This window comes from Olea europaea, chromosome 5, assembly GCF_002742605.1.
Source record: "Olea europaea var. sylvestris chromosome 5, O_europaea_v1, whole genome shotgun sequence".
In the NCBI taxonomy this organism is placed as follows: Eukaryota; Viridiplantae; Streptophyta; class Magnoliopsida; order Lamiales; family Oleaceae; genus Olea; species Olea europaea.
This window is the reverse complement of record NC_036241.1, coordinates 16,463,180-16,476,265: the sequence shown is the minus strand read 5'-3', so window position 1 is coordinate 16,476,265 and position 13,086 is coordinate 16,463,180. Positions and strand designations below refer to the sequence as shown.

Genomic DNA, 13,086 nt, shown 5'->3' with positions numbered 1-13,086 from the left:
TTTTTTGTCAAGGAGAATAAAGAAATAGAATTAGTAATTAACTTCTGTACGACAAGGAGACATAAGTTGAGAAATATAATGTGGGTAACTATTGTTGGGAAATTGGTATGATGCTGTTAAAAGATCTAAGTTGTAATGGGCACTTGAAATTGTTGTTAAATGAGGTTGATCTAGCCAGCCGCCCTCCCCTCCTTTTGCAGGGTGTTTATTGGTCAAATATGCAGAGAAATTGTTGTGCATAGGATTGATTAAATTCTGAATCGGGTCTGAGTTTTTTATTTTTAATTTTTAATTTTAAGTGTTTTACAAACTTGGTATGTTTGGTGTCCAGCATAACAAATAAGATGGTATCCAGCTGAACTTGATAAACATACCATAAGTGTAAACGGCTTCCGCTGGGGGATTTTGATAGTGGTGGTTTGATGCAGAATTAGGGCAGTGACTCAGGTTTGTTGGAATGGGGCTTACGGAATGGGGTATAATGTTGAACATCTCATGGAATATTCAAAATTCTACGCCATTCGTTCAGATAGCATAAAAATTCTGTCTTGGCTTTTGCATGAATTCATATCTGATTCAAATTCTTCCCATGAGCTAAAACTTTCCTCTGAGTATACTTGGCCATGTTTATGTGCCTTGAATCCATGATCATCTGCTCTTGAATAGTTTCTTCCAATAGTTTGTAGGTGCCTATTAGAATAGCTGTCATCTTTACCCTTTCTTTCAGTCTCTTTACATGTCGAAAATCACAATCTTGTGTGATTTTAGTTTCTATCCATTGGATAGGTACATAAAAGAGCAGGCTACCGTCCAATTACAGGGATGATGATATCTGCTGGACATACTCTGCTTGCTTCTTTAACTCCTACTCATTCCGTTATCCTAAAACCCCATGGCAGATCATTGACGAACTTATTTTGTGGAAGTACTTCAAAATCAAGGAAACTGCATTCCTACCATCAGAAGTACCTTTATCACACAGAATCTATTATGGTTGTTGCTCACTATCCTCCCCCTTGGTTCAGGTGTGTTTCTTGAGCTTTGGGTTAGTTTATTTTCAGTAGGTGGATTAGTTGATTTTTGACCCCTTATAACTACTGCACTTTTAAATACAGTGTTGCACCCATGATGGAGTGGACAGATAATCATTATAGGACCATGGCTCGGCTCATCTCGAAACATGCATGGCTATACACCGAAATGATTGCTGCAGAGACAATTGTTTATCAGAAGGCGAATTTGGTAATAATATTCATGTGGAGTTTGTATCTTGAATTTATTCAGTTAGCAGGCAGAAATGTTTATTTTTTGAAAGCTTTGATCTGCTAACAAAAAGAAAAAATATAGCACGCAGACACGAGCATAAATACCAATGGAATTATCACTTTTTTTTACAATGCTAATGTTATTTAAAGGATGATGTAGCATAATCTGTTTTCCAGAAAAAAATTATGTCCAATCTCACTTGGATGTCGGAATTTTGCTGGATTTTCAGCTTATACACAGTTTCTTATTATTTGATGTGTGTTTGTTGGAACATTTACGGTACAAATACTTCAATGCTCTTTAACTTGAGAGTGGTGCATCTTGCTTATATAGGAGTCCGCTTCACATCTGACTTTACTACAATTTCTTTGCATATCAGGATAGATTCTTGGAATTTGGTCCGGAGCAACATCCTATAGTTCTTCAAATTGGGGGAAATAATTTGGAAAACATTGCTAAAGCAACTCAACTTGCAAATCCTTATGGATATGACGAGATCAATTTCAAGTTTGTTTCTGTAGTTTTAAATATTGGATTCCTCTCACACTCTCTCTCTCTCTCTCTCTCTCTCACAACTGAACCTAAGACATTTTGATTACAGCTGTGGATGTCCTAGTCCGAAGGTTGCTGGACATGGGTGTTTTGGGGTGCGTCTTATGCTTGATCCAAAGGTGTGTAAGGGCTCTGGACCTGGTTGAGAGAATGCTGTATGTGAATGTGTTTTGACATTGTTATATTGTCTTTTACAAGGAAAGTTTGTAGCTGAGGCCATGTCAGTGATTGCGGCAAATACAGATGTTCCTGTTAGTGTCAAATGTCGAATTGGTGTTGATGATCATGATTCATACAATGAGCTATGTAAGTTCTTCCACTACTTTCTTTAAAAAGGCCAAAAAGAAGGTTCGTTAGATAAGATCTTTTATCTAGCCATTCAGGATTGGTTAAAACACTCATGTTTCCTTGAGAAATAACATGGTACAGAAGGAAATTTTGACATCTTCATTTCTAACTTTTGAGACCTAGTAAATTGTTGTAAGACACTCAACTAGACTTAAAATTTGTTTTACTTGTAATTAGCTAGATCCTTAAAATATTCAGTTGATCAGTTGCCTATTACCCCCTTTGATTACTCTGATTGTGGTGATCAGTAGCGCTTATAAGTGGTTCCTGGAAATGGAATTGAATTTTCTGTAGCCATAGACCTGTGATGTTTAGTATAGTCAAATTTGTTTAGGTCTAAGATCCACCAAACCATAATTACCATTTGAGAGTTTCCCAAAGAGTAAAGTGAGGCTCTTTTACCCCTTTTTCCCCATCACCCCAAATGTAAGCTAATCAAGGTTCAATTATAAGCATGACCAACTTACATTGCCGTCTTACTTTTAACATAATATTGTTACGCGTTGTAGATGTTGTAACATTTTTCCTTTTCTCGTTTTGTATTTTTTGGATACCATGCAACTAGTCATTTGATAATCTAGTTGTATTACAGTGATGCTGGGGTATGGGTATGCATTCACATTTACAGTGATTACTAACTACTCTAACCAATGGTTTGTCTGCACCTACGTCATCATGTCCATATGAATGGCTTCCGTAAATTTGTAATTAACATTATTTCATCAATGATTGTGTGTCAATTCTGCTTCTTTTTTTGACGATTAATGTAGAAAACGTGGTTGAATAAAATTGGTATTATCATGATTTATTGGTCCCATTTTCTTTCTCTGCAGGTGATTTCATATATAAAGTTTCGTCTCAATCACCAACTAAGCATTTCATCATACACTCGCGAAAGGCATTACTTAATGGAATTAGTCCAGCCGAAAATAGAACAATTCCTCCCTTGAAGTATGTATTTAGTTGGTATCAGGCACTTATTATCTATCTAATCTACAGAAGTTACTGTTGCATTTCTATTCAGCCACTTTTACTCTGCATCCTGTAATCAGCATATTATCTTGTGTCTCCTTGTGTTTGAATGAGAATTGGTTTATTACGATTGTTCCTCCATGTAGTTGTAATTCCTATTGCAGATATGAATACTACTATGCTCTAGTGCGTGATTTTCCTGATCTGCGGTTTACTATTAATGGAGGCATAAACACCGTTGATGAGGTAAGTGTTAAGTTCATACCCATTGTCAAATGTTCAAAGTTTTAAAGTAGGTGTTAAAATACTGTGATAGCTGTCATGTTATATGTAAACAATAGTTTATACTGTAACAGCACTGATCTGGTGACTTTTCTATTTTTTCTTCCTTCTATCACCTTTAATCATTTTCCTTCATTCCTTTTTCTGATATTGATGTCTATTTCATAACTTTTAGCTCCTTTATTTTAGTGTTGAAGGAGGTTTTTTGTGTCAGGTTCCATAGTTGATTCCCAAAGCTACAATTGAAATTATATGCATAGATCATTAGCTTGTTGAGGGATTTTTTTTCTACCTTCGTTGACTAAAGAAGATGACACTCTTTTGAAAAAGTTCATTTTTTTATGTGAAGTGTTATTACCTGATGACATTGTAGAGTGATGAATAATTAGTTTAACTTGCAGATTTGTTTTTAAATGAGTCACACTGAGGTTGTGTTATTACTTTGTCCCTCTGATTATTCAATCAGCTGTGATCCTTCAAGTTAAAACGTCAAAAAGGCTGTTTTTCTCCTATCACCAAATATTTATATAAATCCAGACTGAAATCCAATGTTCTAGTCCCCTAATTCTAGATCCCATGACCAGTAAGGCTCGTAAGACCTTTTCTTTTCAAAATAGTTCCTCTGTTCTTTATTTGGATGTTCAGGAAGGGTTAATGATTTGGAGAAGAATCCAGCCACCTATCCACACAAAAGAACCAACAGAAGTAAAGGAGTCATTGAAAAACCAACTAAAAAAGGAAAGATGAATTATAACCAACCACTAAAGGAAATTCACTCGGAAATTTTATACTCATCAGGATTTTTTAAAAAGATAACAGAGGACACATAATGGCCCATTTCTATGGATTCTGGGCATTATCTAACTATGGAGATGATTTGTACATTTCTCAGAACTAAGTTGGTACCTTATGCAGATATAGAAGATTATACCATGAGTAAATTCAGATCATAATGCTTTTATCTAGCTTAAATTTGTATAAATAAAGGTCTGTAGTGTCTTTGTTTCCCACTCTCTATTGACATTTTAATGTAGGTGAATGCAGCAATAAAGGAAGGAGCCCATGGAGTAATGGTTGGACGTTCTGCATACCATAAGTATGAACTGTCTGCACTTACATAACTTATTTTTGTACTTCCACTATTTTCTTGAGTTATTTTTATATAACTGCCTTACAGCTCTTTCTAATGAATAGAGATTTTGTTGTCTCTGTAATCATGTAGTTGAATGCTTAGTTTGACATCTTATAAATCCTGACTTTCGTTATATGATACTTTTTTGAGCTGATCTTTGAGCTGTATGTATGTTTTATCCTTATTTGAACTTTGTTTTTGTAAACTTTAGTTTTACTAAAGGCAGTAATGTACTTCAACGTTATGAATGAATGCTCAACACAGGCATCCACAGCTGTGATTATGATAGGCTTTTGTGAATTACAGATTTGTGACCGTGATTCTCTTTGTTTTGATGTTCATCGTGGCTCTTTAAGATACTCATTCTTGAGCTCCCAGCACAATTTGGTTATGTACTTTAACTACAAAGAAGCTGTGGCTTCCTGTGACCGTGTTGGATAGAAGAAGTAAATATTTAAGTCAAGCTAGTTGTATAATCTAATAATGGATTTTTGGTACAAAAATATATTTGATTACAGAAATAAGAAGGCATTCCTCTCAGTACACATATTTTTGGCTTCTTTTTGCTCCCTGTAAATGAATGACCCGTGAAGAAAGTTCTAAATTTCTAATATAATGCTCTCAACAGTCACCTGGATACTTGAATGGTAGTTATGGAAGTTTAGAAAGGTTATTGCACACTAATTGGGATTGATAGACAATTGAGTTGTGCGACCTAAATAACAATCTAGAGCTAAATAAGTGAACAGCAAAGATATTTGATTTATCTATGACGAGAGGAAATATAATTAGTAAATGGTGTTGCAGCAAAGAATTGTTGTAGGGAAATTATTGTTTCTTTTGTATTTAGATAAAGATGAAAAAGTGTGCTTCTGGTTCAGATATAAACATGACGTTTCCATGTCCAGAATAAAGTAAAGCTCTGGTGACTGTTACTGTCCTTGTGGAGGAACTGAGGTTATATTTGTGGTACAACTGTCCATCTAAGAATATCTATGGTGTATTTTTGGTTTTAGAGTCTGTCTAAACTCATTTAAACTCAGAATCTTTCTAAACATTGTATACCAATCTAAAACTCGCAAGTTTTATGGTTTCTTCCTTACTTCCTCAGAGAAGTTGACTCAAGGTCAATTTATTTTTTGGCAGTCCATGGAATCTTTTAGGAAATGTTGACAGTGCAATATATGGTGCACCTCCCTGCAATCTAACACGGCGCCAGGTTTCTCAATCAATCTGATTTTCTTTTAATGTTGCATTAAATGCCTTTATAGTGAACTCTGTCTAGTAATTCTTTTTTTAGGTCCTCGAAAAGTATCAGGTATATGGCGATTCAGTACTGGGAAAATATGGACAAAGACCAAATGTTCGGGAGATTATAAGGGTATGCATGCAATCTGAGACGTTCTTTTAAATTTCGGGTTTTCCTTAGTTTTATTAAGGTACTGATTATATGGTAGGAGTTGTTAGCAATGTTATGTTACATGTCAATTGTAAGATTGTCATCTTTCCTCTTTGCTCGTCAGCATCTACTCTTCTTCTGTCCATTTGTCATTTGGAGTATGCATATATAAATTTGTGTTCTTCCTCCACGTGAAAAAATTATATTTTCACATGCATTTTCTTTCATCATTAAGATACTTTTATCTCGTCAAGTGCTGCTAACATGAAATTCCTGAAATACGCCACAGCCTTTGCTTGGTCTTTTTCACGCTGAGCCTGGAAATGGTCGATGGAAGCGTAAAGCTGATGCTGCTTTCATGCACTGCACAGTAAGTCATCGTCACTTTGAAAGCTATAATTTATCGTGTTCAGAACTGTTTGTCCTACAAATTTTGTGAAGTAAACCTGTGCCTGGATAGAATAGGCTTTCATAAATACTCTTGAATTTGATCCTAATGTACATTGTTTGTTAGCGTATGTCCATTTGGTTATCTGATTTCTTATTCTGCTTCAGTAAATAATGGGGTGAACATTAGTAGAAATGACAGAACAGCTTTCATATTATAATTCTTGCTTTGATTTCTGTTATTGGCATGGTTATTGAATGATTGGTTACCAATTCTAAATTGGTGACAATGGAGAATAGCTAAGTCTTGTAGACTGCAAATTTAAATTTCGTTAGTAGGAAAGAATTTTTGTTTATTGCAACATCAATCTTCTTTTCATATTTTCATATGTCCACCAAAGAATTATGTGCAATCAATACAATTGAGCCTATGTTTGGCTAATGTTTATAAACAGCTAAACCATATTTTATCCACACATTTCGTGGGATCCACAAGTACTATTCATTTATATCAATTTATAATTTAAACTGGATATAAACACTTCCGAGACTAGCTTTGCAATTAAGACAATAGCCTAGATGCATTTCCTGGACATGTACATGTACATGTCAGATTATTCTTAAGTAAAATTTTTTGTAAAGTATTGAAGAGCTATCTGTAGTAGTATTCAATGCATTAGGGCTAGAAAAGTGAAAAAAGTTAATGTGATTAGCCAATCGCTGGTAAAAGATCCCAAAATTATTTATTTGATTGATGTTCTTGTATCAGATAGAGTTGCTGCTAGCGATTTATCTGTATATGGTTATTGTTTCTTCTGTTCTTTCTCCGCCTCTTCTTTTAGCTGCCCATCAGTGGCATGTTTTTGCTGTTTAGTAAGGCGAAGATTCTAAAGTCTAATATTGCATATGAGGTTCACTAGAGGATTTGATAGTATTAAATAGTATTAAAGAAGTAAAAAGTATTGTTTTTTAAATTGAGTGCTGTATCGTCTGTGTACTTGACATTTATTTTTTGAAGCTTTGGGGGTGGGAGCTGGTAGAGGGAACGAGGATGGACTCTTGACGAATTTTGTTCACGTGGTTCTTAAATTTTGCAGACGATCAAATCCTTTTTCGAGGAGACACTAGTCACTATTCCTGATTCTGTGTTGGATTCACCTGTTACTGAGGCACTCCTTGGTCGCACAGACATGTTCGCTAGTTCAAAAAACTTGTTACCTCAACCGTATAGAGTTAGAGAAGAAGAGCTATTGTACGCCTAGTAGTCATACCAGTGGTTACAAATAGAGACAAGCAAATCATGCCTGTGGAACGGAATATTCATTAGAAGACTCTTGATTTATTTGTATACTTTCACTCAAAGACCACTTAAATTCTTTACTAAAGCTTATTGACAATGGAATGATTGTAGTTTCATAGTTTCTAATATGTCGTCTCCTTTTTCGATAAATTCTGTTGTATTGTGTTGAAAGCTAATTGACAATGGAACGTCGTTTTCCATATTTTGGCCCTTTTTTTCTACAACGAATTTTTTGAGAATGTGTAACAAATCTTGGAACATTATTCTGAATAAGATCTTATGGGATTTGGATTAAATACGAGGATGTGACTAAATTTATGAACTTAAGTACAGGTTTCAGGTTTTTTGAAGTGCATTTAAATTTTGAAATTGGATGTTAGTTTTGTTACCCTAAATAGATTCTCTGGCCTTCTTGACCAGACGTACAAGCTTCATACGAACTAAATTGTGACAGTTTGCTGAATGAATAATAATAGTTGTAATTGGAAAAAGAATTAAAAAGAAAGATTCCGTTGCCGGGACTTGAACCCGGGTCTCTCGGGTGAGAGCCGAGTATCCTAACCAACTAGACTACAACGGATTTTTGTTATTGTGTTACAATAATATATAAATAGAGGTTACTGTCCGTGAATATCAAAGTAAAATTGTATTGTTTGTAATTTATACGTTCTCCAAGCTCTAAGTTACTGCCATAATGACTTCTCTTCAGTCTGAACTGCATATTGTTTTTATTTATTGAATTTCAACTTTGCTTATACTTTTTAAAAAAAAATAAAAAATTAATATGAATTAAAAACAAACTAAAGAGGTAAATATTTCCGTTGTTCTGACCTATTCATTTGTCACCAGTGACTTCCGAGTCTCCTTAGATTTTCTACATATTGTCGTGTCTCCCGACTCACCTACATATCTCTTTCCCTTCACTTAATGGTAGGGAAATCATCACATAAAAGTAGATGAAATATGTGATTAAAGTTTTTTGAATAATTTAAAATTGATAAAATTAATTATTGACTTTGATTTCGAATTAAAATTAAATTTTGATATATATCGAACAACGGCTTATTGAAAATTAATTTAACTTTTAGATTCTGTACCATATTGCCCCAAACTAATGTAAAGTGGGCTTAGCCAGTAAAACATGAGACTTTTATTTTCAACACTGACAAAATTCATTTAATTATTTATTATTATTTTAAGGGTTGGGGTCAATCATAACAAAATGCATAGCATACAAAACATGAGTGTCTATATTTGGCTCATGTTATAAATTGTATGTAAATACGAAAAATCAATTTTTAGCTACACATTTCAAGGGTCCATAAGTACTATCTATTTTTCACTTATTTTTATTTATTAAAAATTTAAATTATTTATAAACAGTTCTCATGCTCTTAAATGGACCACCAAATATGTTTGATAAATTTTGTTAATGTTGTATATCAACTTTGAGTCGTGTAATTCCTTATCATAGTAAAAGAGTGGCTCATACTTTAGCATTTGTTGTTGCACCATGTCAAACGTCAAATAGTAGTTAACTTAGTGGTCGTGTTGAATTAGTAGTTTTGTGCATTGGTTCGAATCCATTGTGGGATTGATTTTTGTTACACTCTTTTGTTAATATAGAAAAATGTCATTTGTACACTCTTTTGTTGACATTATTGTTGACATTACAAATGATGTCAAGTGTTGATTGGGGAGAAATATTGTCAAAAGTTTAACCTGTCCAATAGTGTATTAACATGTGACAGAGTGTAAAAAATAAATTATTATTATTAATATTATATTTGGTGAGATGTGTTTATTATTCTTATGGCAAGAACCAATGATTTCTTGAAAAATCTTTTGCCACTATTATAATCCTGCATTCTCACGTTTTCTACATAAAAAAGAATCATAGAAATTCTTCACAACTTGAATATTAGTACTAAATTGAATCCATACATAATCTTGACATAAAATAAGAATTGATTCTTATTCCAATTTGTGGAGAAGTATGGGGTACAAGAGGTGGTAGAAGATCAAGATCGCTTGCTTGGTTCCATTTCTTAACTATTCACAAAAACTAAAATGAAGTTAATTTTCAATTGCTTTCGATTTAGTTTGATTTTGATTTTAGAGAATTAGCCGTAATACCAAAACATGGGACGTCGAAATTGTTTTATTATAGTGAATTAGTTACCATGACTTAGAGAATCGTCACTCGTGAATGTTTCTCTTCAAGATCCACCACGTTATAACGCGTTTGAGTTAATATAATGGTACCGTGATATTTTAGTACTAATTATGATCAGACAATTAAAATCATCAAGCTTAACTGTCAATATAAATACACATCTAAAATTATTAATTAATTTTGATTGATTTACCGATAATTACCTTTAAACTTATATCTTTTTATATGTTGTCCATTATTCATGACAAATAAACTTGAAGGACATAGGCATTAAGCACAGCTGAATGAAGTACTTCATAGAGATTCTCAAACACAAGGATACACACAGGTAAAGTTCAGAGATTTGTTCCATGGGAAATTTCTACTATCAGATCGTACAATTTTCTATTTTCAGAGAATTACGCTGCGAGATACAAGTAACCAAGCCAAGAATGAATTGCCTGACAAAAGCAATACCACAGAGGAGTTATCCCCAATATAGCTCAGATGAGTCCCATATCAGCCTTTGCCAGTGCAGAGGACATTTTTGAACACTATATATCTGCACGATGAAGCAATACCGAAAAGACCCATCTGCCACTATAAAGAGGCCACTTCTCATTTGCTGGGGGCAGCCCTCTGCGGAGATTGTTCCACCTGAGAGCGCCAGTTGTCCTGACCAAAATGTCCTCTTCCCTGTTCGCTCCAAGACGATTCTTTATAATGGAACGATGACAGTCCATAGCCATTTCTGTTTCCATTTGAGAGAGAGTGCTCTTTATGCATGTCGAGAACCCTTGTGGAACCAGTTGAGTTGAAAGGAGCAATTGCATCAGATTTTGGCAGCTCGTTGGCAGTAGAATTTTTGTCCTTATCGTTGAGTTTTTTGGTGTTGAGAAAACGGCCACCTGATCCCCTTGCTCTTCTCATAGCATGCTGGTGCCGAGACTCATGGAGATATTGCTGCATCCATCGTCAAGAGTATAAAATAGGACTTTCTAAGCTAAAAATCAGAATGGCGTCTAGAGGAAAATACCTCGAGGAACCAATGTAGAAGAAATTTATAGCATGCTCAAGCCAGATAAAGGGAGAGGTACATCCATAACTATATGAATATAAGAGAAAAAGTAATGCAACATATTTAAACTAATGTACGGCAAGCCATTGTATAATCAAAATTTTCGAGAAGGCATGTTTAGATGAGAGTGCAAAGAAACAAAATCAAGAGCAAATACATGGAAATAGTCATTCAGTAGCCACAAGATTGCGGAAGACAAATTTCAGCTTTCTTAAATTCGTACTCATGTCTTCAAAAGTGTGAAGAATACTAATCACAAACAGTAGAATTTCATCCAACTAACAGCATGAATAAACTTTGCACAAGGGTACATGGTGATTGGAATTACTGTCCAATTTCTCTCGAAAACCAGGCCACAATGTTCCTCCAAGAAAACTTGTGAGCAGAGGAAGATTTCATGGAGATATGAACTATAACTGACAGAGAAATATTCAGGAAAGTGCATATCTTTATCACTGAAATAATGAACGGGGGCAACAACTGACAATTCGGGTACACCATATCTGTATGCTAGTGTATGTGTGCGTGAGTGAGAGTATAATTCAAAATTTCAGATCACAATTATTAGAGCCAACCAATCATGAGCATATTACTACAGAACTTACAAAAGGGGAAGAAGAGAATGCTTCCATCGTATCATGCTTGTAAACGAGCCAAGTCCCTCCCCCTCCCCCAACCCAAAAAAAAAAATGCAGAAAGAAGGATTCAAAGGCATTGGAGGCATCTCATGTGCGTGCCTGTAAAAAATGATCACATACTTTGTTCCTATTTTGGTGTATCACTTACAAAGTGTAAAAAGTAATATCCATGACGAGCAATACAAATAGGGGAAAAAACAGCATGGCAGGACTTGAACCTGTGACTGCATACTCTTATGAATGTAAAGCTTAATCACACAAAATGTGCTCAAGTGGTAGAAAGTGGAGGTCTGCTCAATGATAAGATTACAGTTGCAGGTCATTCTGTTTTTCCAAATAATGAGTTAGGCAAATAGGCAAAAAGTATAATCAAATACCCCAGAACTGTGATTTCCCAAGAGAGGAATGAAATGCTGAATTTACAAATGCTACATCTTTTAATAGATCCAAAGAGTGTTTTAAGGGTCGCATTCAAGGAGGAGAGAGATTGATAACTTTTTAAATGATATAAGAGAGGAGATAAAATCAGATAGCGTATGTAAGAGGAATAGAGGAGGCTGATAATTCCTGAATAGATTTAAAGGCACAGATTTGGAGTGCAAACAAATATTGAGAAGAAAACTTCAAAACAAAATAGGACTTAAACCAAACAAAATAGGACTTAAAAACCTTCTTTAAAGTAATATTAGCGATTTAGTGTCCAAGGAGTCCTCAAGACCTGCATTATCTATTCCAGATAAGTGGTCCCTTGAAATTCTTAGTGTTTAACTTATGGGCCTACTATCTGTCTGTATTCGTGGAGCTGCGTGGGTGGACAGACCTCCTGAACACTTGAAGTATTAAAGGGCATAAAGCACCTCTGCCATACTGGTTGAAGAAGCATCACACGTGCTCCCAAAAACTCTGTTAAGATTTCACTTCAGAGCAGCTAAAGTTCACCAAATTTTCACACACACTTCACAAAGCTTCATTAAAAGTAGTATAATGATTAAGTAATTTAAAATGCAACATTCCAAACGCATCTCATGCTCCCGAAACTCCAATATGATTGAATTTCAGAATACACCATTTAAAATTTAACTTCATGCTCGGCAAAAGCAGCATATCATTATATGCAATAAATTTATTTTATTTTCTGTCGTTTATTGCAAACTTGCAAGCCAGCAAACGACCTGGTTTATTTCCTAAAAAATCTCCCAACAGCATCAGCTCATAAAACATGCTTCCAACCATTTTACAAAATAGAATTGCTTCCTTACAGAAATGAATTATTAAATCATCATCATTGCCCCCATTTTAGTCATATTTGAAAAAACTAACATTGAAAAGCAAATCCTATAAGATCTGAATGCGCTCAAGGAGCAACATGAGAATTGCTCATATGCTGACACGTCTTTGTGTCAAGGGTAAGACAGAGAAAAACGAGGCTTTAACTTTAACCATAACAGACACCAGGATCTTCCATGAATTTTTTTTAAAAAAATGTTACTCTGTCACACATATATACTGGTATATGAGTGTGTTGAATATGAGATGAATGTATAATAAAGGAGGGCCCCCGGGGGGGGGGGGGGGGA

At 34.7% G+C, this 13,086-nt stretch overlaps 1 protein-coding gene, 1 long non-coding RNA gene and 1 other non-coding gene across 5 annotated transcripts; 1 reads left to right on the top strand and 2 right to left on the bottom strand.

The window, feature by feature from the left end:
• Window positions 1-792: 792 nt before the first annotated feature.
• LOC111394857 (tRNA-dihydrouridine(20/20a) synthase-like) lies at window positions 793-7,847 on the top strand. 3 transcript variants are annotated; one of them, XM_023020886.1, is made up of 12 exons: window positions 793-1,025; window positions 1,116-1,242; window positions 1,646-1,773; window positions 1,868-1,937; window positions 2,022-2,124; window positions 3,000-3,117; window positions 3,303-3,384; window positions 4,455-4,516; window positions 5,699-5,771; window positions 5,853-5,933; window positions 6,241-6,321; window positions 7,436-7,847. In XM_023020886.1, the coding sequence occupies exons 1-12, from the start codon at window positions 823-825 to the stop codon at window positions 7,598-7,600; spliced, it is 1,293 nt and encodes a 430-aa protein (XP_022876654.1). In that variant the 5' UTR covers window positions 793-822; the 3' UTR covers window positions 7,601-7,847. The 3 variants fall into 3 exon arrangements, 2 of the variants coding, with proteins under 2 accessions (XP_022876654.1, XP_022876656.1); XM_023020888.1 differs by having other exon boundaries at window positions 7,357-7,481; XR_002702753.1 differs by lacking the exon at window positions 7,436-7,847 and having other exon boundaries at window positions 5,838-5,933; window positions 6,241-6,318.
• A 298-nt stretch (window positions 7,848-8,145) lies between these two features.
• Window positions 8,146-8,218, bottom strand: TRNAE-CUC. Its single transcript has one exon. It is a non-coding gene; the product is annotated as a tRNA-Glu (tRNA).
• Window positions 8,219-10,084: 1,866 nt separating this feature from the next.
• On the bottom strand, window positions 10,085-13,078 carry LOC111394856. Its single transcript, XR_002702752.1, has 2 exons — window positions 10,830-13,078; window positions 10,085-10,756 (listed from the first exon to the last, which is right to left on the bottom strand). It is a non-coding gene; the product is annotated as an uncharacterized LOC111394856 (long non-coding RNA).
• Between the last annotated feature and the right edge of the window lie 8 nt (window positions 13,079-13,086).